Raw genomic sequence first — 25886 nt, 5'->3', positions numbered from 1 at the left:
TTCGAGCAGAGGATCTGAACTACCTGACTCTCCGATTCGATGTTGATCTTTCCGCCCTCAGGATCATATATCATGGCCACTCGAACACTGAGATGTACTTTTTCGTCAAGGGCCGTATCGAAAAATTCCGGAAGATTCTTTTCGTCAATGAGGGCGACGAACCCTATCCAGCAAGAAGACCCGTGGCCAATTGCGGGAATGAAACTCTTGGACATCTTTGAGATCGAAGACGAGCAGGAGCGCTCCCAGGCGCTCAAGGCCTTTCTCGACAATCCCAATTCACTTCCAGGTCTCGAAAATGTTGATTTTGAGTCGGAAAGCGAGGATTCAGATGTTTCGGAGTATTCTGAGGATCAATCTGAGTATTACGAGCAGGAGCATGGCTCAGTTGAATCCAACCTGTCTACTTGAACCAAAAATTCTACTATGATGAATTAAATAATGTTTGACAATTTCTCTGTATTCAGACTTGGTTCGTCCTATGTATAAGAAGAGCCGACCAAATAATAAAGGATCTTCTAGAAGATTGCTAGCATGCTAGATAAAGTTTCCGGCTCAATCAAGATTTCCCCAATATTTCTCTTGTTTTGAAATAATTATATCGCTCTCTTCCTATATTAACCTAGACACGGTCTATAGATCTAGAAGAAAACGGCTCCAAGGTGGTATACCGGTGGCGAATAAATAAACCGGAATCACGAGATGAGATCCAGGCATGACATATTGGTGACTTTAGTCTCAAACTTTCTTCACCCCTCCTACAGTCCAGCCCTCATACCTTCTAATCATCTCCATCGTGATGACGCTCTTTACTCCTCTAAGAGCCTCTTCAAAGTGCCTCCACTTAACACTGTCAATCTCTAGGTCCTCTCTCATGGCCGCTAAAACCGCCTCATCGCAAATCTTGACCAAATCGGCGCCAGAATATCCGTCCGTCTTCCCAGCCAGAACTTGAATATCGACATCCTCGCCGAGTTTCATCTTTCGGAATTTGATATTTAGGATCTCTGTTCTCGATACTAGATCCGGGGGACCAACGTAGAGAATATAATCCAACCGGCCTGGTCTTAGAAGTGCCGGATCAATAACCTCTGGTTTATTCGTCGCTGCTAGGATCATGACGTTTCCTAGCTCCTCAATACCATCCATCTCATTCAGCAATGCCGTCAGTACACCGGTGCTGTTCCCACCACCGCTATTTCCTTCCCCTTCTCGACTGAGGCCTAATGCATCGACTTCGTCGAAAAATACGATAGAAGGACTTGCAGCTCTAGCTTTCCGAAAAAGTTCTCGAACAGCGCGTTCAGATTCTCCAACGTATTTATTAAGCAATTCGGGGCCCTTGACGGCTATAAAATTTAGCCCTGCTTCAGTTGCAAGTGCTTTAGCCGTTAGAGTTTTAGAGCAACCCGGGGGTCCGTAAAGTAACAATCCTTTGCGAGGTTGTCCGCCTAGTCGTTGGAAAACCTCTGGATGCTGTTTTCGAGACTCGTTAGAATATTTTATGGTTCAGGAACTAAATTGTGTGAACTTACTCGAAGTGGCCACTCAACAGCCTCTTTCAATTTCTGCTTGACATCTTTCTGACCACCAATATCTGTCCATTTTGTTTCCGGAAGCTCAAGCACGATGTCCTTTATCGCGGAGGGTTTTGTTTCTTTTAAGGCTGTCTCAAAGTCGTCTGCTGATATCGACAAGGAGCTTTCGCTAACTTCGACTTCGTCTAGAAAGAACCCCGGGAATAATGATGTCCCCTCCTCTTTCTGCTTCAGAGAGCGATGTACACTCCTTGTTGCTGCCTTCTTCACTACCGTCTCGAGATCCGCTCCAACAAACCCATGAGCTCTATTCGCCCAGCTAGTGATATGCCCTCCGTCAACCGACTTGTCGAATTCTGTCTCCACGTCCTTCAACAATAGTTTCAAAATCTCCAACCGCGATTTGGCATCTGGTATTGGGATCTCGATCTCGAGATCGAACCTCCCTGGTCTCCTTAATGCCGGATCAATTCCGTTAGGCCGATTTGTTGCCGCTATGACTATCACCCTGCTACTTTCTTCTCCGTCGTCTTCACTAACAGCAGCCAGCGCATCCATTTCCGTAAGAAGCGTTGTCACCAATCTTGAATCGCTGGTGGTATCCGTACCCCCTCGTTTTGGCGCAAAGGCGTCGATTTCATCGATGAAAATGATACTTCGATTCTTTCCATCCACGGGTTTCTTTGCCTCCGCGAAAACTTTACGAATGCTAGCCTCGCTCTCGCCTAGAAATTTTCCAATGAGAGAGGAGTCAATGATGTAGTTGTTCGCACCGGCCTCGGTTGCTATACCTCTGAGAAGCATTGTTTTCCCTGTGCCGGGTGGACCATAGAGTAATATCCCAAGCGGGGGCGTAAGATTGCTGCGAGTGAATCGTTTGAAATGAAGTAGCGAGGATGCGATGTGTGTTCGCAAAATTTCCAATTGACGCTCAAGGCCACCGATTGACGATGACTTGGTGATAGGGAATGATTTTACTTCTCGAGGAGCTTCTGGCACTTGAGCTTTGGATAGTTTACGGGGTGTTATTGACACCACCGCTTTTGGTCGAGGTGTAGATGGTGCGGGTCCATCTTTCAATCCCTTGAATGCCACAATCGAAGATTTATCGAATTCGTAGACTCGGGTCTCCTTTATACTCAGTCCACCTAATCTGCCTTCGAGCGAGTTTGCTGAGCTCCCGTACCCGCTAAATGGTCTTTCGCTAGGAGACACATATTTGACTCTCAAGGATATCGATGATCCCTTATAATCGCATGAGAATATCATGCCTTCACTTACGTATCTTACATCAACTATGAAAAATAAATCCGTTAGTAAACATCATGCTTTTACCTTCCTACAATCATTAATAAATTAATATTCTCGAGAGAATCAACTTACTAAGATAGTGCTCCAAGTAGTATTTCCATCCTTCACTATCACCCGCCGGGACCTGCTGCAGAAGATCTTCTATCTCCACAGTTCCAACATACCCTATTAACCCCAAATACTTCTTGACCTCCACTTTTGACTTAGACTTTTCAGAAAAGTCCAAGTTGACTTGCGCCTCTCGTGCCAGATCTCTTAGATCATCGCCTACAGAAGTCGGGATTTGAATGCATTTGGGATCACCACCTTGACTTCCAGACCAAGCTACCGCGATAACCGAAGTTGTAGAGTCATCGACCTTGAGCTCAACGAGATTGTTATGCTGCGGACTGGTGACAGAAAGTGATAGAAGGTTGTATATTGATGGATGGAGTGTAACCCGGCGCACAGTTTTGCCAGAGACAGTTTGTGATATTGAGGATCGGATGGTGAGAAGTTGCGATATGTGAGTCGGCGACGAACCCTTCGAAGGCGAATTCAAATTGGTCGTATTCCGAGAGGGAGTCTTTGGACGCGACATTGTGATGTTATATTAGGTACGGTTTCTACGAAGCACTCAAGCTTACACGATGCATAAATTTTAAAGTTAGCGCCAACACATGACGAACAGCATGGAGTGTGAAAATTTAGGTTTGTCGACTCTACACCACCCGCCTATCCCTATGATCTCTAATATTTGTTCTATCTAAAGGGCCATGAACAGAAGCCTCCATGTCATTACCATTAGGTTCTTGATTCCGTGGCGGCTAAAGAGATACAAGTCTTCGCTGTAGAAGAAAGGAACACCCCAACACAATTATTATATCATACATTCGTATGCGAAAGCTTCTGCCTCTTGACCGCACGAGAAGGTAGTTCTCGAAGCGCAATCGATCGTCTCTCCTCAGTTTTCCTCTTCTTCCCAGCAGCTATAGCGGATATGCTACCTTTCCCCCATCTCCTAAGCCTTGAGATCCAATTGGATGTGTCTCGCTGAAGAGTTCTGGCGGAAAAGAAACCGTCTCGCCGAATACAAGTTCGCTAAATATTGTGGATGGCTTGAGGTCCTTGGGAGTTGTAGTCTGCACGGGTGACAAATCCTTTACTAGCTCCTTGATCTGTGACAAAGTAAATCTTAGCGCCTAGCTGTGCGCCGAGAAACATGCACTCATCGAATCCATGATCTTTCCACTCAGGAAAGTATTCTGGGATCTTTGCGACTTTGATCGAGGTAGGGCCTTGGTTAGGCTGAGGGATGGATAAATGGTGTTGGCCTGCAGCGGCGAGCGCTGCGTTATTAGCCGCAGCTTGCAGCAGGAGGGCGTTCGGTTGTTGTGAGTTGAATGCAGTCGGTTGGGGGGTATTCGTGCCAGTTCCAGATGGCGTGGGAATGTTAGAAGGGAGCTCAGACGTGAATATGGTTCCGGACGAGGGCGAAACTTGGTACTTGGTAACTATGGTGTTGAGAAGGGCGTCTTTAAAGCCCTTGACACGACAACCGCCACCTGCAATGATGACAGAATTCCAGCATTCGGAGCGCAAATTGTAGTTATCAGCGCTACTGACCACCCGATGTGCAGCATCGGCAATAGCTTCCAAAATACCACCCTCCGCCGCCTTGAATCGCTCAGTACCAACTTCGATTTCTTTTCGCTTCTCGCCAGATTGAGCTGCTTCCTGTCTCTTTTTCTCCTCCCTTCGCAGGGCCTTTTCTTGGGCTCGTTTGGCATCGTCGTCCTCCTTTGTGGCCGAAAACATGGATTCCATCAGAGATGGTCCTGATTTGTTTGCTTCTACATCAGGTACAACCTTCGCACCCTCCGTGTCAGGCCGCTTCTCTTCAGTAGAGGAGGCCGGTAGAGGGCCATCGACTCCACTAGTGGTAGAAGCCTCTTCAGCAGGTTTTGGCTCTTCGGCTGTAGGAGGGGCAACGTCAACGTCCATTCGTTCACCATCGGGTATCTCAGTTGGATGATCGGTTTTACCGCTCTCGATAACGGAATTTTGAATTTTCTCAACATAGAAGAACGAATTGTTTTCCCTTTTATAGTTAGGGAGTCTCTTTTCACCAGCGGCGAGCCCTGCTTTCCTATCCGCTTTTTCTTTCTCTTTCTTAGCCAGATACTCTTGTGTTTTACCACTAGCGACAATTGCAGCGATGTTCGTAACTCCCTCTTCTTCCTCTTCATTTCCTTCCTCATCTAACGCCTTGGGTTGTGCGACGCCACCCATCCCGATTGTCGTAGGCTCGACTGGTCGCACAACTGTATCCCTGTCGGTATCTTCCTCCCCAGGAATAGGAACTCCAGGCGGGAGTATTTCACAGATATTGCTCCGCTTCAACTGATCAATTTCATCTTCTGTCAATTCTGGTAGTAGCTTTTGGAGGTGCTTATTCATCGAGTTCCCTCCAAACGGAATAGTTGTTCGGTTGACTTCCTGAATATTCCAATCTATCAGGGCGGTAATATCGGTTTTCTCATAACCGACATCAATGACAAGAGAGTGCTGGACGTTGTAAGCCGCATTTATCGCGGCTGCAGCGTCCATCATCCCGAAACCTGGCGTCTTGAGCTTTTCGAAGATGAACTGGCAGATTCTCTCTTTGTCGGTGCAGGTCCAACAGGGTTGCGAAACCATGAGAATGGGTGTGTGAAAGGTTGGGTTGAGCGTCTCGTGAATATGTAGCCTAGATTTCAAAGGTCAGATTGAGTCGGCGCGCTATATCATTGTGGGCAACCTACAATAAAGCAAAGAAAGCTTCCCAGTTAACAATACGGCCCTGGTCTAGGCACCATACAGCCCCTTCCTCATCCTCATCATCTTCATAGAACAGTTTCGAATTTGTCCCCTCCTCTTTCGTTCCGTCCATTTTCTCATCCTCATCTCCTCCTTCGCCTTCGTTCTCCTCGCGATCATCCGTGGCATCGGCCATGGTGGTGTCGCCTTTGCTATCGGCGGATTTTGCTGCTGTCTGGGTCGTCGTGCTTGATTTCGAGGCTGAATCGACTTTTCGCTTCTTGATTGGCTTTCCATTCGGTCCTGCTGTCATGACCTCGCCATTGCGAAGCAGCATCTCTTCTCCTTCCTTAAGCTCATGGACTTTATTTGGTAAATATTGCCCCTCCTCCAATCCAGGGAACATCCGCGTCGGGAATCGCAGTTTTGCAGGTGTAAAAGACTCAGGTAGGCCTAATTGAGCCAATGTTATTCTTGACCCAGGCGCAATCAACTATAGAAAAAGTTAACGATATTCTTTGTTGGAGCTGGAGGGGAAGCTTAGAATTATCTTACGAGAATGTGGTCGTCACGAAATCCAGGTCCCACCATTGTTGCGACGAAGTAGCGACCAAGGCCGCTGAAGGACTGTAAGGGAGATTGTGGCTAAGTTGTTAGGCGCTGAACAGTAGTGGCAGGTAAGAATAGTTTGGTCGTCGACGCTGAAGCTCGAACTCGAACGCGTCGGTGTGGTTGAGGACGCTTGCGATTGATTGCAAGGCGGTTTTGCCTGGGTGGGCCAAGGCGACAAACACCCTTCGTCCCACAACACGACAACACATTAACCTCACTTTAAAAATTAATTCACGACAGCACTATATAACAGACCTCACCGCTTGTCTCGAGGCGAATGTTCGAACCCGCGACCCGGTTTCATAGACGGCGAAGAGCGAATATTAATATAAATCCGGTATCACAAAATGTATTTTCTTGCATCGTTCTCTTATGCAATATACCCGAACTTTGACCTATTAGAACTTCTTTTACGTGAGACATCAAGGATAAGAACATGCCGAAGACCAGTGGCTTTATGGCCTGCTGCTGAACCCTAAAGTGAGCAGTTAATGATTACACAAAACTAGAGCACCTAGACTGTTTGTTGGTCTGCAATAGTCTGATAGTATCAGACCGGATGCGAGTTTTATATCTTTTATCAATTAGTAATAAGTCAAAGTCTGCCGTTATTATAATGGAGCAATCGGGATTAAATCCTGCACCCTCCCAGTAAAACCGACATGATAGCGAATTATAAAATGGACCATTCCCGATACCAATTGTGGGGAATTGAGGACTACTTGGCTGCTCAAGCTTTCTTAGCTCTTGTCTTGGGAATTTCCTGTTGGGTTGCTCTATCATACTCTCGGCCTAGTTAACTCCAACATGATTGGAAGGCTGACAATATTTATAATTGCTACTCTCTTTCTATCGTCTACAAAGGCAGTCTCAATTTGCAATGCAGAAAATTGCCTTTGTCAGATTAGAGGAACTGTGCCAGCGTGGCCGTATTGTAGCCGGTATCTCACCACGACTCGCCCAGTGATTACACCAGTACCAACGTTAGTTGTTCCCCTCGATCTCGATATCTCTGGGCTATCTATGCTACCATATATCTCTGTGAAGCAAGCATCTGATTTAAAATTTTGTAGTACTATAATTGTCACTGCGATTCGGACCGTATTTGCCGTTTTTTCACCAAGTGGTAAACCCGTCGAATATATCACGCGCAAGGGAGCACCCTATATCGCGCCGAATAAGAAGAAGCAAGATGTTCCAGAAATTGAAACTAGAGGCCCTAGTCCCATCACCGGTGTTCCACTTGCTCCCCGTCAGGCGCTACCAACTTGGGCTTCGTCCTGCACTGGTGACCCAGGTCGGTTATCAAGTGCATGCACTTGCTTGCTTGGGTACACGGCCGAAATATCTGTACGTTATTTCATCATGTATAGCATCACACGTTTCTCGATTATTGACATCAATATAGACAAGCACTCGGACCGTAACTCAAAGAACATCAACGGCAACAGTGGCGTCTGTCGAACCACTGATCCATATTTTTTGCGTCCTGACTGGAGTGGGGACTGGAAAGACCGATATGCGACCTTTCAGCACTTTGGGTTTCCGACTACCGACATTCAAGAATGCTGTAACATCTGTTTCCACACCTGGAATTGTGTAGCATATTATGTTCGTAGGGAAGATGACGAGATAGCCCCTAGACAATGTGGTATCATCCGTGTAGGAAGCAGCAGCGATCCGGAACCAAATGACCGGCAATGTTCGAATGGGCTGTTGGAGGTATACGATCCATACGATGGAGACTTCCCAGGGCGGTGGGAGTTGGGTTATGTGCCTATTTAGTTTATTCAGACGAATGAGAGGGAACGTGTTATTGTATTCAGAGATTTTAAGGGAAAGTTTCTGGGCAAGACCGTGATTAACATATACAAGAAGGAACGAGACTCGATTTATATATATTCAATTTACTCTCAATTCTTCTCCTTCGCAGAAGCTGTTTTATATATTGTGTACCCTCAAGCTGACTTTCCCTTTGCCATACCCTTTGAACTTCCTTTCGCCGTTCCGAGAACATACCACAAGTGTAGTACGCACATACTGTCCCAAACTACAAACAAGGCAATAGGTGGACTCGCCCGTTCGGGGAATAGAGTCCAAGCTATAACGCCAACTCCAACAATCCCGACTGCCTTGGACAAGACTGTCATATAGATATACTCCCACTGCCTGTTGAGCAACATGACGGCATACAAAACTGCGGAATGAGCACAGAGGATAGCGATAACCGTGGTAAGTTGCATTGTGAATGGATCTAGAATTGGTTCTTCAACCCCAGATTCATTGGTCTGTGTCCGAATAGCGAAATTTGGCAGGCGGAAGATCTTGACAAAATATGGGTAGAGAGGGTCCGAGAGAGCACTGAGAGGGTCGAACAGCATTTTATAGGCTATATAAAAAGTACACAAAACTTAGGAAACGTCGATGTAAGAAGAAGGTAGTAATCGCGGGATTTCGTCTTACCGTTAAGCCCCAAAAGAACCATGTTTACGACGCAGTTTACAATTGCTGACGTTGGAACTGGGGGCGAAGTCGACGACATTTTTTGTGAAAGTCTCGTTGTAAATATTGTGTTGTGTACAAGGGTGGCCAGCTGAGTCCAGATCTGAATATAATGGAGACTAACCATCGAGCTCAAAGGATATGTTGAAGTTTTATGGATGGAAATATAAGCAGCACATACGCAATCCGCGAAGCTCTACCTCCGGAGGTACCGAATAAGGTGAGCTCCCTCCATCTAACTAACTTCGAAAATCTGGGGTTGAAAATCTGGGGCTGAGAGGCCGGATCTCGTAAACGATAACCTGTCAGGGCGAAAGTTTCCGGCTCACTTGGCTGCCATATCGAGGTGTCAAGAGCACGCCGACATCCTGAACCTTGCAACATGTGAGCGACATCCTTAACCCTGCAACATGTGAGCCGCGGTAAGTTGTTTCTGACGAGGTCTTTCTTGAATTCGGTGCACCAAGGGGTTGCACTTTCGACACCTAAAATTCCACAAAAATAAACAGGAATTGAAATTCATTTTAGATTTTCTAATTATAGATATTGTTCTAACTACAAATATTTAAGCCCCTAATAGGCATGCGGCTCCAATTCTTCATAGCTATAACCCTATAGATATGTTGATGTTCCGGACCGGTGTTAATAGAGAACCATCCAGGCTGGGGCTAGGGTGATACGTCAGAATTTTGAACCTACGAACTTCGGCGCAGGTATTAGCGCCACCTGTTGTCGTTCCCCCGTAGGCGACAATAGCCTGCTTCTGAGCTGTGCAAAGAGCGTTGGCCTTGATTAGGATATCATTTCGAGCGACCGCCCCTGGCATCATGCTCTGTAGCTGATTACAAATAGCTTACCGGTATGTTAGATCTTGGCAATATTACAAACGTTCATCTCTTTGAGGACTTAAATAGCTGATTCACAGTTGCTAGAAGGAGATCGCCGGTCAACCTTTGGATAAGTGGAGGTGCGAGGGCTGTATTTCTGAATTGGTGGTATTTATCCTTTATGGAGGTCAAGAGTTCCTTGTGGCTGGGAGCCCACTATATATTTTGGTAAAGAATTAGCATGAACGTAACAGCGTAGGTCCAGAGCAGCCCGGTGTAGCGAAAGGTATGAGTGTGTTACTAACCAATCCAAACGAGGCTGGCATCGATTGCCGCGTTCGAACCGGTTGGCCCACCGGACTGTGCCTTTTGAAGGAAAAATTCCTCTTCCGTTCTGCAAGCTGTCAGAATGGTATGAATCTTGTCAGCGGCAGAAACAGTGCCCGGCGTACTGTCGAAATCGGCTTTCTTGGTAATATCGCTTGTCCCCATCTGGACCAGCTTGGTTGCCATTGCCGTTTGAATTTACCAACCGCTCAACGATCCGAGTTTAGATCACCAACCCGCAAGAAACCTTGTGGAGATGGGAAATATGGGGCAGCAGGGCAGAGAAATTGAACAAGCTTTGCTGTCCCGTAATCTGAACAATATTGAACCAATGGATCCTAACTTGGCGCGGACCCTTACTATCCAGCAAGTCAATTCCTTGAGTGCGGATGGTGCGTTATTATTTGGCGACAGATCCCACACGTTTAGCCCAGCTGAGAGCCACACAGCAAGCGCTCCGGGCTCGAGAATTACAGATGCAACAGGCACAGGCACAGGGCCAACAAGGGCAAGAGATGGAGGCTGTGGACGTGGATGAGAATGATAACCTTTTCGCGGAGCCAAACTGAATTCGATCAATTTATTTTAACTTCCAAAAAGCAGAGATAGTTCGCTTTATATAACCTAATATATACATACCTACGTAGTAGATATACGCAAGTAATTTAAGAGATCGTATGTACGTGAGAATGTAAACCGTTATTACAACTAAGTGCATATATGAATTCATTATTGGACCAATCCCGTGGATTGTGGGCGAATACCGAGTCTTTGATGTTGTACACTTGACTGCATGGACCGGTACCTTAAATTAACTCGCAATTGTTCGGAATTTGACATAAGCTTTTTACATACTTCCTATATCAACGACGCTTACGCACTTGAGCCTGGACCTAGTTATCTTCATAAATTACTTGCAGAACGGGGTTTTCTGTCTCGGAGATATAGTACGATATTAATGATCGGCTTTTAAGTCTTTGCCATAAAGCCCATCAAATGACTCCGTCCGTGAAAGAGACTAACTACGAAAAGTTGAACAACAAACCAAAATCTAGATGTGCATGAAGAAACTAGAGTTATCGATACTTTAATATATACAATCTATAAACGCATTTCAGGGTATATAACACAGCTCCACTCTCAAGCTCTATGTGCTCTGTATACAATGGCTCACCTAAACCAAGATAAGGGATTGTACCATTTTGCGGGGTCATTATTCAATGACCCTATATCCGAGTCCTTAGACAGATTCGACCCTTCGAAGCTGATCTCCTTGGCCTTCTTTGGATCCCTCGATTCATCTTCGCTTGGGGTTGTCTTCTTAGAGCCCATTTGCTCCCCTAGAGGGCCATCCTTTACTCTTTTCACTTCTTCGGATTTCTGATCCTCTGTATTCATTTCCTTTGCTTTTGTAGATTTCGTTTCTAGGTCTTCCGGAAGCTCTGTTTCAGATCTAGTTTTCTCGGATTTCTGTCCCGGCCGCTTTGAATTGGCGAGCGAGATATCTTCGATATCAGGAAGCGCATCTTTCTCATAAGAAACGAGACCGCCTTGATAATCGCGTGCCAATTTCGTCTTATTTGAATTAGCGCGACCAGTCTCCTCAACTGCTTGTCTCGCTTTGCGGTTTTCTTTGCGGTTCAAAAGGGCTGCGCCCGTGATGTTTGGTATCTCCAGAGCGGGTGTTTCCCTTCCATTCTCAGCAGCAGGCGAATCAGTTTCCGTCTCCACTGGTAGTTCTTCGGTAATAATTTCATCCTCCCTCCACTCTTCGGGGAATTCTTCCGCCTCTGCTTTAGTTTCGTTCGCCTCAACCAGAGACCCATGCACATAATCGTGGAAACCTTGTCTTTCAAACTTTTGTCCACGGTCGTATCGAATGCCCTGGGCTTTCCGAAGTGAATCTTGCATGTTCTTCTCCTCAAGTTCAATCCCAGTCATTTCCAGACGAATGGATCTTTGTATCTCCAATATTTTATCTTCTAGTTGCTTGACGTTGTCCCATCGATCCTTAATTCTCGACAAGACTTCCCGAATTTCGTCAACCACTGGGCTATAATCATTCTCAAGGTCGGTCTGCATGTCGGCCGCAGACTGTTCTAATCGTTCGAATTTCTGGGCCACCTCAGGGACATCAAGAGACTCGATCCACAACCGGGAATAACGGAGTAGCTCCCTCAACTTCGGGGCATGGATTGGGAGCCTATGGGCAGCAGAGTTCCGAATTATATCCCCGTAACCCACGCCTTCAACAAATTTAGGCGGGAGCTTGAAGCCATCCTTTGAATGCTCTTTACCTAATTTGATGATCAAGTCCACCCACCGCTTGTATTCTTGTGCTTCGGGGCAATCGAACGTCGGCCATGCAGTCACTGAGGGCGCTCTCTTTTTAACAAATTCAAAGCAGGCTTCTTCCAAGAGCGCCGTGGCCTCTGCAAGCAAGGCATACGCGGCTTGATTAGGGTAGAATACGGGTTTTAGATCGGGTCGAACATTTTCGGTGGTGAGCGTTCGGCTCAATTTCTGGAGGATTTCGAACGCCCCTGTGGTTTTATCTTCCGGCATTTGCAACTGGTTGAGCTTTTCTACTGTGGCCTCCTCTTCTCTGCCACTGGTACGAATGACTTTTTTATACTCAGGGAAGATTAGTTGGATAGGAGAAATCTAATTTAGGAGCTAGTTTAGTGGTTATAAGTGATTGTAGTGCGAGGACAAGAAGCCTACCTCTTTCTCTCTTTCTTTTGCAGACTCCGTTGCCTTCTTTTCCAAGAACCGTTCCGCGGATTTGTCGGTGGGCTTTTCTGCAGCTTTTTCGGTGGACTTTTCGGTGGACTTTTCGGTGGGCTTTGCGGAAGACTTTGTGATCGGCTTTTCAATTGTTTTCTTGGTAGGCGTTGCTGGTGTTTTAGCAGGCTCTGACTCTGGTGATATCACCAGGTTGCGATACCGGGATACGTCTTCTGCGTCTGCCCCCAGCGCCTTTTCGAACAGTTGGGTATCAGGTATTACTGGAACTTGGTCGGAAGCCTTCACATTTGTTGTAGATGCAGTATTTTGATCCATCGAGGTCTCCTCCTTAGCAGATGCCAGAGAATCAGGCACAGGCTTGTCGACTGGCCCCCCTGTATCCGGCAAGTTCGTCATGTCCGATCCTTCTTTAGTTTCCTGCTTGTCCTCCTGATCTCGCCCTTCGAGCATTTTTATTTCAGCCGTTAACCACATTGGAGTTTGTTCAAACTTGATCAATAGGTCGCCAGAATTCTCCAGCATTTTCTTCTTAAATTCTTTATCTGGTGGCGGCCGGATGAGATAATTGTATTCGAACAGTCTCCGGGCAATGGCAAAAACTTTCTTCCACTCCCTCCCAGGAAGGATCTTGAGGATCTGCTCTCTTCTGCTCCATAGATAGTCTCGCCGCTGGTCGTCTGTCGTTAAGCTGTCCAATGTTAATTTGGAAGAAGTTAATGCGACGGCATTTTGTACTTTCAGGATTGTGTTTACTCGAGTGTTGTTTTCGACATTTTTCGGGAGCGAAGGTCTATATGATGCCAGGAGGCGCACTTGGTGTGAGGATTGTATCCTGGTCGTTTGCCATGTGAGCGCTTTGGCGCCTATACGTCGCCCGAGAAGCATCTTGTGCCGCTATATGTTGCCCTACACGCAAGTCGGAACTGTATCAATATTTCACGACCACATAACACAATTGATGGGCAAAGATAACAAAATAGAAGGAAACGAATGTAAGTCCGTTCACGCCTTGTTTTATAAGAATCGCCGACGACCCGACCTAGGGAGTTAGGAAATCGTTGCGCAGCTGTTTGTCTTGTGGTAGGATTGGTTATAAGTTTTTAAAAAAAATATAAGATTCTAAGATATGTAGACTGAACATTTTTTTGGTACCTGCATGCCAAGACTGACGCTTGTGGTCTTATCGATAAACAACGCAACTTGGTACCCCCGGTTAGAAGTGGCGTGTGGTGCATGTGCAGCGTGTCCATTCATGTGTATGTCATAGATCTCTAAAAGGCAATAGGGAAAGTAGCCTCGAGGCTATGGGGAAAGATACTTTCGATTGACGGGACGCAATATGTACACAATAAAAGGTAGGATATGCTGCATGAAAATTACCAGGTAATGCAAACCGGTTGCCCGCTCTGTCCCTCTGCAATAACTTCCTCCAATATTGTTCCTGCCTCAAGATCTCTCTTGAACATCGCAACCCTATTGGTGTCTTGAGTAGCAATGCAAATCCAACTTCCGTCAGGGCTCAATCTAATATGTCTAGGATTAATACCACCAGCGCTAGTCAGCTCCACGAACGTCAGGGTTCCATCATCCGTATTGATCAGGAAATGTGCAATGGAATCGGTCCCGTCTGGCATCGACCTATCATAACGGTTGGAAATGTACAAATGTTTGTCGTCAGGCTATATTATACATCATTAGCGCCGAAATCTTCTTCGAGGTCTTAATGCTAGGATGTTGAAGGGGCTTACACTGATGGCAACCTCGGCCGCCTTGAGTCGCTGGACCCTGGTATCGGCTGGGCCCTTGCCAACTCCCAAAGAACTGATACGTTGGATAGGTTTGAAGTCGATTCCTCGGGGTCCGGTATATTCAATTTGATAAACTCTAACCATGCTAGCGAGTTCTTCCACCAGGTACATGAATTTGCCAGTACGGTCGAAATAGCAATGTCTGGGTCCAGCTCTTGTATCACATACTAACGGCTCAACTTCCTTGATTCTGGAATCCTCTCCCTTTTCGCCGTAGGTGATCTCGAAGATACGAATATAATCCGAACCAAGATCTGGAATGAGAAGGAACTTTCCGGTTGGGTCGATACGGGATTCGTGGGGATGAGCAGCATCCTGACGAACTGGATCAATGTCTGGGTGGCCTGCCTGGCCGTCGGGGAGTGTGAACAGAAGTGTTTGCAATGGAACAATCTCCCCAGTTTCCTTGATATAGTAAGTATTGACTCCTGAAGCGTCGCTGTAATAAAGAGTCAGCTAACGCCACTTCTCAGAATACAGAAGCTTGTCGTCTCATACTAGCTGGCCGTTATCAGAAATCCATTCTTTCCCATGTCCATGCTAACACATCCTTGGACACATTCCTTACGGTCGACCTTTGTTAGAGCTCCATCTTCCGAGAATTTGTAGGAATCGAGGTATCCAATCCCCCCAATGGGACCTTCACATCCTGATAGAAGTAACCGATGTTCTGGGATGATATGCTGCCATGAAGGACCGGGTTTGCTCTCAAAAGTTGTATGGGTCTTGATTAACGTTCCAGCAGCCTCATCGAAGACAAAACTGTCAATTGCATCGTCGTAGCCTCCGACAAAGATCTGTTGAGGCGACATCGTTAGTAATGCGATTAGGTTGTTTGGATGTAAATGGTATGTAATATGTAATATTTGAGCCCGCTATGTACTGTGTTTACAACACGGAGAAAGAGCCAGTAGAAGGAGGGGCCTTACAGTCTAAATAAACAGCCTAAATTCACTCAGCTGCGAACTAGTCCCGCTAAGTGCACGAACAGATGAGATCTCATCGGTCAGAGACCAGCCATCCCGACATTCATCCGCCTGCGAGCCCGTGATGTGGAAAATTACTCGTATCGCCTGCGCAGCCCAGAAGCTAGAAGAGCCGTATTTGAGAGTGGCGTCTTTCCGAAGAATGAGATTGGGGGATTTGGGTGGGTTCGCTTCGGAATATCGAACTCGGGATTTCGGGCCTTAATTCCGAGTCTTGGTGTAACATAACCAACACACAAATTCCAACAATTCACTCTCGAATTGAATTGAAGATTACCTACCAGACCATAGACCACCTATGACTAGTCTAGATATAAACAGTACATCAGTTCGACGCTATCAAGGCATGAGTAGATATTTCGCCGAACCATAATTTTCCAAGTTAAAAGGTTTCTTAAATATGTGTGATAAAGCAGATAGTAGTCTCGTACCTAGAGCGGATAGTATAAAAGCTATCGGACTGAGAATTTTTAGCCATCGCGATACCAGTTTTGATCTATGGAATTATTCATGGTAGTAGGCACAAACAAGAAAGTCTTATCCACCACATTCAAGCAAGAATGGGATGGCTCCAGATCACTCACCATGCCATAGGTTGCTAGAGTAGGTCGCAGTATACAGACCTACGGAAATGCACGTAAAGAAGCCCAGGAAGAACGAGAGAAAAGCAAGTGTCTAGCTCTAGTCATGGCTGTTGAGGAGGGCAAATAATGCCCGTGACAGAGTTAAACGATAGATTAAATCGATGTATACTTTCAACAAATATGTGAAATTTCTCAGATCCTTGGATAAAGAAAACGAGCTTTCATCGATCCCTGGGCCCACTCTAGCCATTTCTGCTAGAAAGCCTAACTGTAATATTGAAAAATCTATCAAGAATATTAAAGTTGTTGGTGAGAACTCGACTGATTCTGCGATGGATTCTGATAAATACACTATTAGGTCGAATACATTCACGGTGGTGTATTTTTCTGTTTGATTTCCTGGATGGGGTTACTATGGGGCTACTTAACCATAAGTTACTTTTTTATTGGGTACGAGACTACCTTTTTATCTACTTTAAACCTATAACCCGTCCAAAAGAAAATGACCCGGTTCCCGAACTCCGCTGCATCACAACGCCAAGACTTTTGTGTCCAACCCAATTTGGACAAGAATGTCTTCCAAAGATCACACGCAACACATTTTTGATGGTGTGTAAACAGTGTACTTTTCGAATTCGTGGTATCAACTAGGTTTAAATTTCATATTCATATTATATTGGTGTTAAAATACACGACTACTCGATCTATATGTTAATATCGACTTTGTAACTGCACAAAGCTAAAGCGGAGATTCTGGAACGAGAGATCACAAGAAACCTCAATACCGTATCTCGTAACCAGAATATTTGTTGCTAGACTACCCGCGTAGCTATGTCGTAATCGGGTTGAGCAAGAAGTGCGTTTCCCTCGACACCAAGTAATTTCTTTTCTTTTCCAACTCACTTCTCTCACCGCCAACCTCCACTACCTCCTCCTATTCCTACATCGCACTTTCGAATTCCTATTTTCAGAAACTCCCATACTCCTTTCCCCCATCTCGCAGCTTCCTATTATCTCTATCGATGTGAGTCTCCCACATCATCCCTGAAAACGTAACACCAATTGTCCAGGGAACCAGGTTACAGCTTTCTAAACATACCCTCGAGGTTGTGATGCCATCGAAGCATAGTAAAGCAATCCCGATCGGGAAAATGGAGGAGCCTACCCAAAAACCAAAGTTTAAGGCAGAGCCCACACCGAAATATAACCCTTAATCATTAGAAAGCAACAACACTGCGCAGGAAGCTGATCTACTGATAGATCTGTAAAATTGTGGCGTAGTTTGGAATGGGTTGGGAAATATAGGCATATTTGTTGTGTGATACATACTACCCCCTTGGTTCAGGGTTATAACTCTATCAGCCTCCCAACTACAGCATTAGATCGACTTCGCCATCTTCTATATAGACAACAAGGGTTGTGCTATTTATGCTTTTGCGAAGCATCTTTTTTTTCTTTTGTATTGCTCTCTCGTGGAGTTCATGGGGAACTGTTTTGTCCTGCTTGTTGGAAACTCAGGCGAATTATTAAACAAGGCTGTAAAGTTTCGCTGGCTCATAACATTCTGTTTCAACTGGCCAATGCTTGACCTGAACATATTTAGCACCGTTACCTACCTAGAATTACCTCGTAAACTAAATGTCTACTGCGAAGGCCTAGGATATACCCTCATGTACAGGCAAGCATTTACAGTTACATGGCTAGACGGAATTTCAACAAATCTAACTTACCAACCCCCTTAAGATGCTGTGGATACCCATCTGTTATCTCCAACGTTGGAAAGCCAACTTCGTGTCTCTGGCATACATTTTTCTAGCATGTATGCATGTTGCTTAATGCTGAGCCTTGACTAGTTTGATGAAATTATTGTGTAAATTCGCCCATTATCCTCTTCTAGTGGAACTTGGGGTTTTAAGTATAAATTGGACTTGTGAACCCCTTCATTTTTCGAGTCTTTTAGCCATAGCTAATCGATATTATGATGTCAGATCGATCGCACGCAGGATCTTTTTATTATATACAAAAAGCCGCTGCAGGTATTCTCGAGCGAAGATTTTGCCAAACGTCTATATCCGCATTTGCGAAGTACAGAAATTTTATCCTTTTTTTTTTCCCTTTGCGCATAGCCTTTCTGGAAATAAATCGTATAACTAGCATCGGATAGGCAGAGCTACATGATGGGACACATGCGGCCATTGGTCATTCTGTTCATATCCATATTCCAGCTATTAGCTACTCAGAATTCCAGAGTCAAAGCAGCCCCCGCACCACCGCCACCGGACGACAGAATCCAGTATCCCAAAGTAGGAACATGGGAGAAGCACTGGGGGCGATTTACTTACTTTATTCAACCACCAAACGAACTCAAAAAGTCTGGTTTCAGCAGGGAGAGAGCTGTAGAAATTTCAAAGGAATTTCTTAAGGAAATTGAGCCGCACCTTCTCCCCCCCCGAAAGCATACAGTTATCGAGTTGGGCAGCAAATACCTGGGCACATTTGGTTACGATTTCAGAGTACCTATGTCCGGGCCGAGTTTCCAGGAAACAACGCGAATTGGGGCGAGATATCGGGGAATTGTAAGACTCTATAAAATATTTTAGATATTTATATCGACTCTTCGTTAAACCTTTACTAACACGTGGATCTCGGAAACAAGTTTCTTGGCCCTACTTTCACCCCTGCAACTCCATTGAAACGTAGGGCTCCCCTCCAGCGACGGCACCAAAACCTCGAAGATTTATCCCCTCAGCCATTGGGCTTTAGTACCTATGGTCCTGCTTCATTTGAGCCTCCAGATTATACGATGACTCCTACCCCGAATACGACCGGTCACAGCAGATATCACGAAAATCAGCAATCGAGCGGCGTATATAAACGGGAAGATCTACCCGTTGAGGGGGTGGATCCTGAAATTGAACGGGTGGGAACCCCCTTTCGGGATATGGCAGGGCTTTGCTTGCCACCTGGTTTCACACTCCCCAAAGAGCCGCCATTTGCAGCCTGGCGGTGGAAAAACGCCGGTAAGGGAGTTAGGATGTATGTTTTCGATGCAGGTTGCGACACAAGGCACCCAGTAAGTGACAGTCTCCTCTTTGAGTCTTATAATAGCAAAACTACTTTCGAAGCTTTCCGATACTAGGTTATTAAAACGATATGTTCACCGAATAGGAATTCGAAGACGCAAACATCGACTGGATCTATGCTAACCCTGATGGTCTTGATGAACCGGGAGATAACCCCTTTTATCGCTACAGTACCCGGGAATGGGATTTTGGTCACGGCACTCGGGTTGTTGCTAAGATCCTGGGGAAAAGAGTCGGGGTCGCCCCCAAAGCCGATGTAACCTTTGTCCGATTGGATAGTACCATGTTTGGCTACGGTATAGATTCAGTGATAGTTTTACTTGGTATGATGATCACTTACGATCATATTTTCGAAAATAGAGACAAAATGAACGGGAAGCCTTGTGTGATAGTGTTCACATTACACGGTTCGTTGTATGCGGCTAGAAGTCCTGTTGATTATTATATAACAAGACTCTGGGTCACATCCCTGCAGAAAGTGGGTTGTTATGTGGTAGCATCGTCTGGAAATGATCACATTGTAAGTATTCAGAGGATGATATACCTAAGGTCCCAGTGAATTCTCAGTCCCCATATAGACTAATATCACGGGTGTCATTGTATAAAACACCGAAGGCCGAGGCCGGCGAGTGATCGATCTCGTTGGTCTGAGGATAACATATATATGCTAACAGATTTTCTAATAAAAGGACAAAAAAAACCTGGGTTATATTCCACCCACTGGATACCCTCAGTTGCTCGCTGGCGACCCTGAGGTGGATCGGAATCTCCTTGTCGTCGGCGGGCACAATACTACTGGGTTCAATTTCTATGCGTATAATAAATTTGTTAGAATTTCCGCCCAAGCGACCAAGGTGGTCACTGTTCGGGCAGTTAAGCCAGGCCGGGATCTTCCCAAAGGCGATTGGTCTAACGAATATGAAAACGTCTCCGGGACATCGTTCTGTAAGTTTTCCCTACATTACTTCATAGATTGGGAATTCTATAGCTCGAAAACTAAATCTATAAAAATAGCGGCACCGGTAGTGGCTGGACTTTTAGCGACTTTCATATCCCAGGGGTATAAAGACCCTCTGGGTTATCTCCTCGCAATCACTAAGGACCCGATGCTACCTGGTGAACCGAGGCTTGCGTTTAATGGGGTATATGCAGATATGTGGCCTACGAGCTTAAGGCCGGAGAACTATCAACGGCCTCCCCTTAAAGATCCCAGAGTGGCTGAAAAGTATCCAGAGGGGGGGTAATTAATCAAAAGCGAGTTTATACGTTTATCCGAACAAGGAATGAACACAACGTTGTATTTTGTCAAAGCTTTCGCGTTGTAATTCCTGTCTATAAAGCTTTCAAGTTTCGGGTCCAGTCTCAAGCCCTCGAGCTCTCCAGTGCTAGTCCTTCAATTCCTGAACACTTTCGCCGCAATTCTCTGCAAATTTAAAAGACTGCAGAGTTTATTTCCGAATAACAACCTCAAACCTATACAATTAAGAATGTCCCAGTAGTCAGCTAGAGCTCCAGTAGCATGCATATATATCCAGTACAAACTCAAAGACTCCGAAAGAGTATCTATAATAGATACGAAACACTTACGCAAATTGATCCCCATACCCATCAGGATCGTATTCAACCGGTTTCATAACCCATCTCCCACTATTTCCTCCTCCATTGTTCAAGAGATTAACAGCTTTTTGTTCTTCTGCTAATGGGAGCAAGGTACTCTCCGAGGAGGCTTTGATACGGCCATTGGCTGCAGCTCCTTTTGTCGGGCGTGGGGATTGCGGTTGAGAAGGCATTTTTGGCTTTGTAGTTACGATAGTAGGCTAGTGTATGAGTTCGAGTATAGGGAGCCTAGTATTTGAGAACAGCTTGCATGTGTTAGCTATGCATGTTGTGAAAACGCTTTCATCATGGCTTTGTTCCACAAGGTGTATTTCATGCTAGGAAATGGGTGAAATTGTACTCGAGTAAAGATAAAAAGCTTCCTTAATGACGGTAATGATATCGATGGTGGATTGTTCGCAATACTGATTGTTAGAGGCTTCATGTGATGGGGCTGTTGTTACTTTTGAAATAGTTGCGTTAGGATGAAGGTGTTTATATGGCCGTCGTAATGTTTATATCACGATCCAAAGGGCCGAGGATTCGCGGCCACCTCATTGTGTGACCTCAAGCTTACGAGCTAGGTACTTCGGTATATCTAAAGTTTAATAAAAGATACGAGACCGTGTTTCCGAATACCATCTAGAATATCCGAATTACAATTCGTGTATAAACCTTTCACTTTCGATGTCTACATTCTAATGCGTATCGAAAGCTGCAATACCGCGTGCATTATATAGACCTGGTCGTATACCGGTTGTCACTTCGTGGAGACCAATATACGGGACCGTATACTGGTAGGTTTTTTATGTTTTATGGAGATTATATTAATATATTCTATCGAAATTTGAACTGAAGGGAATAAAGAAAAAGGCCCGGGCAAGTCGTGCAATCCACTACTAATACATGAAGGAGAAAAGGATGAGGGGAAGGGGAAGAAGAAAGGGGAAAAAAAAGGTTCCATTGTCGTTGTTTTCCGCAGTTTTTTCATATAAATAATAAGAAAAAAGGATTCGCACCCCCCAGCCGCTTTTTCTTAAAACCAAACGTCGTTGTCATATTATTTCATAGCTATAGTGCGTGTTAAAACGTTTACCTTCTGCGCCCTCCACCGCCTCCTCCGGATCGTCTCTTCGGCGAGCTAGAGTAACTTCTGCTACGGCTTCTGCTGCGGCTTAGAGTGCGGCTTCTGCTCCGACTATCCGATCTAGATCTGCTCTTGGACCGGCTCCTAGACCTAGATCTCGATCTCGACCTGCTTCGACTTCCATAGCTGCTATAACTCGGACTACGTCTCCCTCGTCCACCAGCACCACCTCCAGGCGGCCTATAGCTATCTCCACCTCTTCTCGGACTCCTGCTCCTACTTCTACCTCCACCACCAGGTCCAAACCTCCCTCTCCTTCCACTGCCTTTATACCCACCGACCGGTCTCTTAGGAATTACCAATGAGACGCTGACGATACTTCCATCGATCTGTCCTTCGTGCATATGTGCTATCGCGTTTTGCGCCGATTGTGGGGAGTTGTAGATGACGTAGACTACTCCACGGTTTGTATTGAACATTCTGTTCATGGGCATGTCGATGTCCTTGATTGTGCCGTAGACCCCGAAGATTTCGGTGATGTGTGGGACCGTGATGTTCTTTGTGAGTTTTTCAACCACAATCTAGTTTTTACGACAATGGCTCGGATTAGTACCTATGAAAAGAAATAAGGAGGGAGACGAGAGAGAAGACATACCTTCGAACTCTTGCCACCAGGCAACCCCAATGGTCCGGCAGGACTCAAGCTTCTACTATAGCTTCTCCGTCCACCCTGGGCGCCTCCTGCACCTCCACGACGATTATAGGGACTCCGACTCCTAGAATAACTCCTGGTCCTACTCCGACTACGACTCAAACTCCTCGAATAACTTCTTCCTCGTCTATCGCCTCCACGATTCCTGGGACTACCACCATTACCTCCTGCATACGGAGCATCGCCACCACCTCCGGCGCCTGCAGCATTACGAGGAGCTGGGCTGCGAGATCTAGATCTGGAGTATGAGCGAGAACGGGATCTAGAGCGAGGGCTTCTGGAACGAGGGGAGCGAGAACGAGTGTACGAATGGCCTCGAGGACCATTGTTGGGAGTACGAGAGCGGGATCTGCTGCGAGAATAGTCGCGTGCTCCGGGACGAGGGGAGCGGGAGCGGGAGTACGACCGACCGCGATTTGGGGGCGGTGTTGGCGACGGCATTTGTAAGGAGCGGTATTATTTGACAAGAGTTAGAAGACGGTGATTGATTGATATAGAGAGAAGCGATTGAGCTTGTGAAACGGTGATTGGAGTGGGAACGCCGGGTGTGATGGATGATGATGACGTTGATGGGACCCGAGGTGAGGTTGGAGATGGTGTTGATGAAGAGAGAAGGTTTCTGGAGATGGGATAAAGAAAAGTCGCGTTTTTTTTTGTTGGCGGCGCCAGTCAATATTTTTTAAGCCGCACTGCGCTGCTCACCAAACTACTTCCCCTCGAGACTACACTTTTATCTTCACTTGGCTACAAGACATCGATTCAAAGATATCATGAACAGAAACCTCAATCCGTAAGCTATACCGTGGAATCAAAATCAGGAATATTCATTAATAATATTATGACATCATGCAAAAATAATACCTGCACGTCGATTCGTCAAAACTCTTGACGCTGCAGAATCCACTGCACTTCAGCCCTACCGGACGATGCAAAATGCAACAACTTCAATGCAGCTTACGCGATATATCCCTGATTAAAAAAAATGAGGAAAGAGAGTTTAAGCATCAATAAACTCGGCGAGTAACATTTTATGTCATTTTTACCGGAGAATCGAACAATTGAACAGGGGTTCGAGTTCAGGTCTCATGTCTCTCGTAGGTCGCAACTCAATCAACCTGTTGTATACGAACTTCATAGTACAACGCTGACCGGATGAAATGTTCAGACCCACGCCACTGTCTTCGCAATTGCGAAAAACAAACCTATCTTGGTTCAAAAATGAATGTCCAGTTTGTTCAGCTAGCTCTTCAGCTATGTATATCGGCTGAAAGTTTACGGGGGTGTCTGATCTATACGGCTGGTCGGGTGAGGGTATATAAACCCAAGGATTCTGCCTTCTTCAGAGGTCATATCGATATCACACACTCCCCACTACACTAAAGTGCAATATCTCAATTGCCGGCCGACGGAAAACAATTTCGGAGAATCAAATCTTCGTATCCAAAGGACTCGCTGGGTGCGAATAAAGTGAAACAAAATACGGGACCGAGACAAGATAGACCCACCCGGCAGTTGATCGATATATTCAATCTTGTAGCGAGACTGCGATATATTATATCTTAGGTATATACTACCTATTCAAATCTCCAATTGACTTATTCAATCCTCATCTAGAAAGAATACATCAAAATTTATCAAAACCATCTACTCCAATTGCCAATAATACCTACACATACTTACGAAGTATATATATATAAAAAAATGGATTCCTCCCACCCCCTAGCTTGGCACATCCCCACCGACTCTTCAACCCACTACCGCCGTCCCTTCGACCCCCTCGAGAAATACGAATACTACATGTCAACAATGAACCCCATAATCTCCCAACGAGCCGTCGTAGTCGGCGTAACCCTCTCCTCTTCTTACCCCTCTCATCTCTAAAATCCGCCTGGCGTTCCCTCCGCTACGCCCACCCCATCTTAGGATGTAAAATAACCTCCAACGGGTTCGATTTTAATATTCAATCGTCCGAAGGAATCGACAAATGGGTCGAATCAACCTTCAAGACCATCCACCCACAGGAAGAAGGCGAAAATAAAGAAAATAAGACAGTAAAAGCCCTCTCCGCTAACCCACCCCACCCCCAAACCGCAGAACTCCACTACTCCCCCTCCACAAACGACCTGTTTGTCCAAATCCGTCACGAAATAATAGACGGCGTAGGAACCCTCATGCTCCTCAACAACTTCCTCCTGTACCTCTTTTCCCCACTCCCCACGTATAAAAGGTTATTAAGGGACGACCCATCCCTCCTGAGCCCCTCCATGTCCGAAATAACCAAAACCCCACCCAATCCCACCCCGGAAATCCTCCAAAAAAACACCCTCCTAGTTCAAAAATACTTCTCCTCCTCCCCCATCTCCTTCCCACTAAGCCCCAACCCCGCAAACCCCTACGAATCCCATCGGTACGATTTCACTTTCACCCCCTCCCGATCCGTAAAAATCCTAACCTCCTGCAAACCCCACGGGATAACGGTAACCCACGCCGTAACCGCCTCAACCGCTCTTTCCATCCTAAAGCTCACCGGTCAAGATAGCAGTGTGTTCTCCACGACTCTACCGATAAGTCTTCGTGATACGCTCCCGCATCCGTATAACTTTGCAGAACACGCGGCGTTATTCTGTATTACTTCCCCGCTACCGGTTATGCCCGTTACCCCGTCTACGAGTTTAATATCTTTATCGAAAATGGTGAAAAAGGAGTATGACGATTGGAAGAACGATAAAAATAACATTCGATACCATGAACCGCAGCTAAAACTGTTCGAGCAGGCGATAGAAGCGGGCTTGGCGCCTAGTAATTCCGCCGGAAAAGCGACGGTAGTGGTATCCAGTCTTGGGATTGTGGAGAAGTATTTAACCGTCTCCGATACCAATGATAACGAAGGAGAAGGAGGCGAAGGAAGAGTAAAGGACTTCTGGATGGGTAATTCGAAGATTATTGTATTTCTGTATACCTTTGCAGGAAAGGTTAGGTTGGCAGCTTGTTATAATCGCAGATTTCATGAAGATGATGCTGTTAAGGAGTTTATAAGGGTGGTTGCGGAGACTCTTTATGAGGGGTTGGGGATTGATGACGATACTCTGTAGATATAAGCCCGTTTGCATCATATCTTGACGTTTTACAAACGATGGATGGTATTATATATATGGTGATAATGTAGTGTATTTCGTTCTAAAGCTCGTTTCATGCTAAAATGTTTATTATATACAGCCTCGTTCCCCCTTTCTCTCTCTCTCTCCAGTATTAATGTAAGTTGGTGGTGATAAAAAACAGAAAAGCGATTCCAACATCCAGTATTACACAACTCCGCCCAAAGACAAAAACAAACAAAAGTCTAACCCTCTTTTTCTCTTCTTCGTCTTCTGTCATTGTCCAAAAAGT

At 45.7% G+C, this 25886-nt stretch overlaps 11 protein-coding genes across 12 annotated transcripts; 3 read left to right on the top strand and 8 right to left on the bottom strand.

Annotated features, from left to right (window-relative positions):
* Positions 1 to 147: 147 nt before the first annotated feature.
* Positions 148 to 411, top strand: DFL_003665 (uncharacterized protein; the record flags this gene model as incomplete). Its single annotated transcript, XM_067632635.1, has 1 exon — positions 148 to 411. The coding sequence occupies one exon, from the start codon at positions 148 to 150 to the stop codon at positions 409 to 411; it is 264 nt and encodes an 87-aa protein (XP_067490885.1).
* A 327-nt stretch (positions 412 to 738) lies between these two features.
* On the bottom strand, positions 739 to 3429 carry DFL_003664 (uncharacterized protein; the record flags this gene model as incomplete). The annotated part of the gene is made up of 3 exons (XM_067632634.1): positions 739 to 1476; positions 1536 to 2833; positions 2922 to 3429. The coding sequence occupies 3 exons, from the start codon at positions 3427 to 3429 to the stop codon at positions 739 to 741; spliced, it is 2544 nt and encodes an 847-aa protein (XP_067490884.1).
* Positions 3430 to 3929: 500 nt separating this feature from the next.
* On the bottom strand, positions 3930 to 6218 carry DFL_003663 (uncharacterized protein; the record flags this gene model as incomplete). Its single annotated transcript, XM_067632633.1, has 3 exons — positions 3930 to 5577; positions 5633 to 6120; positions 6183 to 6218. The coding sequence occupies 3 exons, from the start codon at positions 6216 to 6218 to the stop codon at positions 3930 to 3932; spliced, it is 2172 nt and encodes a 723-aa protein (XP_067490883.1).
* A 1979-nt stretch (positions 6219 to 8197) lies between these two features.
* Positions 8198 to 8781, bottom strand: DFL_003662 (uncharacterized protein; the record flags this gene model as incomplete). The annotated part of the gene is made up of 2 exons (XM_067632632.1): positions 8198 to 8628; positions 8703 to 8781. The coding sequence occupies 2 exons, from the start codon at positions 8779 to 8781 to the stop codon at positions 8198 to 8200; spliced, it is 510 nt and encodes a 169-aa protein (XP_067490882.1).
* Positions 8782 to 9740: 959 nt separating this feature from the next.
* DFL_003661 (uncharacterized protein) lies at positions 9741 to 10081 on the bottom strand (the record flags this gene model as incomplete). Its single annotated transcript, XM_067632631.1, has 2 exons — positions 9741 to 9784; positions 9874 to 10081. The coding sequence occupies 2 exons, from the start codon at positions 10079 to 10081 to the stop codon at positions 9741 to 9743; spliced, it is 252 nt and encodes an 83-aa protein (XP_067490881.1).
* Positions 10082 to 11065: 984 nt separating this feature from the next.
* On the bottom strand, positions 11066 to 13528 carry DFL_003660 (uncharacterized protein; the record flags this gene model as incomplete). The annotated part of the gene is made up of 2 exons (XM_067632630.1): positions 11066 to 12559; positions 12620 to 13528. 2 exons carry the CDS (start codon positions 13526 to 13528, stop codon positions 11066 to 11068), a joined length of 2403 nt encoding a protein of 800 aa, XP_067490880.1.
* A 491-nt stretch (positions 13529 to 14019) lies between these two features.
* Positions 14020 to 15263, bottom strand: DFL_003659 (uncharacterized protein; the record flags this gene model as incomplete). Its single annotated transcript, XM_067632628.1, has 3 exons — positions 14020 to 14322; positions 14392 to 14890; positions 14950 to 15263. 3 exons carry the CDS (start codon positions 15261 to 15263, stop codon positions 14020 to 14022), a joined length of 1116 nt encoding a protein of 371 aa, XP_067490879.1.
* Positions 15264 to 18198: 2935 nt separating this feature from the next.
* Positions 18199 to 20348, top strand: DFL_003658 (uncharacterized protein; the record flags this gene model as incomplete). The annotated part of the gene is made up of 5 exons (XM_067632627.1): positions 18199 to 18597; positions 18678 to 19094; positions 19190 to 19624; positions 19794 to 20049; positions 20119 to 20348. The coding sequence occupies 5 exons, from the start codon at positions 18199 to 18201 to the stop codon at positions 20346 to 20348; spliced, it is 1737 nt and encodes a 578-aa protein (XP_067490878.1).
* Positions 20349 to 20552: 204 nt separating this feature from the next.
* On the bottom strand, positions 20553 to 20894 carry DFL_003657 (uncharacterized protein; the record flags this gene model as incomplete). Its single annotated transcript, XM_067632626.1, has 2 exons — positions 20553 to 20577; positions 20692 to 20894. 2 exons carry the CDS (start codon positions 20892 to 20894, stop codon positions 20553 to 20555), a joined length of 228 nt encoding a protein of 75 aa, XP_067490877.1.
* Positions 20895 to 21792: 898 nt separating this feature from the next.
* On the bottom strand, positions 21793 to 22825 carry DFL_003656 (uncharacterized protein; the record flags this gene model as incomplete). The annotated part of the gene is made up of 3 exons (XM_067632625.1): positions 21793 to 22368; positions 22443 to 22528; positions 22675 to 22825. The coding sequence occupies 3 exons, from the start codon at positions 22823 to 22825 to the stop codon at positions 21793 to 21795; spliced, it is 813 nt and encodes a 270-aa protein (XP_067490876.1).
* Positions 22826 to 24200: 1375 nt separating this feature from the next.
* Positions 24201 to 25591, top strand: DFL_003655 (uncharacterized protein; the record flags this gene model as incomplete). Of its 2 annotated transcripts, XM_067632624.1 has the most annotated exons (2): positions 24201 to 24344; positions 24506 to 25591. In XM_067632624.1, 2 exons carry the CDS (start codon positions 24201 to 24203, stop codon positions 25589 to 25591), a joined length of 1230 nt encoding a protein of 409 aa, XP_067490875.1. The 2 variants fall into 2 exon arrangements, with proteins under 2 accessions (XP_067490875.1, XP_067490874.1); XM_067632623.1 differs by lacking the exon at positions 24201 to 24344 and having other exon boundaries at positions 24671 to 25591.
* Between the last annotated feature and the right edge of the window lie 295 nt (positions 25592 to 25886).

The sequence above is a fragment of the Arthrobotrys flagrans genome (genome assembly GCF_004000055.1).
Source record: "Arthrobotrys flagrans strain CBS H-5679 chromosome Unknown unitig_0, whole genome shotgun sequence".
Taxonomy (NCBI): domain Eukaryota; kingdom Fungi; phylum Ascomycota; class Orbiliomycetes; order Orbiliales; family Orbiliaceae; genus Arthrobotrys; species Arthrobotrys flagrans.
Note: the sequence above shows the minus strand (reverse complement) of the source record. Positions and strands in the feature narration are given on the sequence as shown.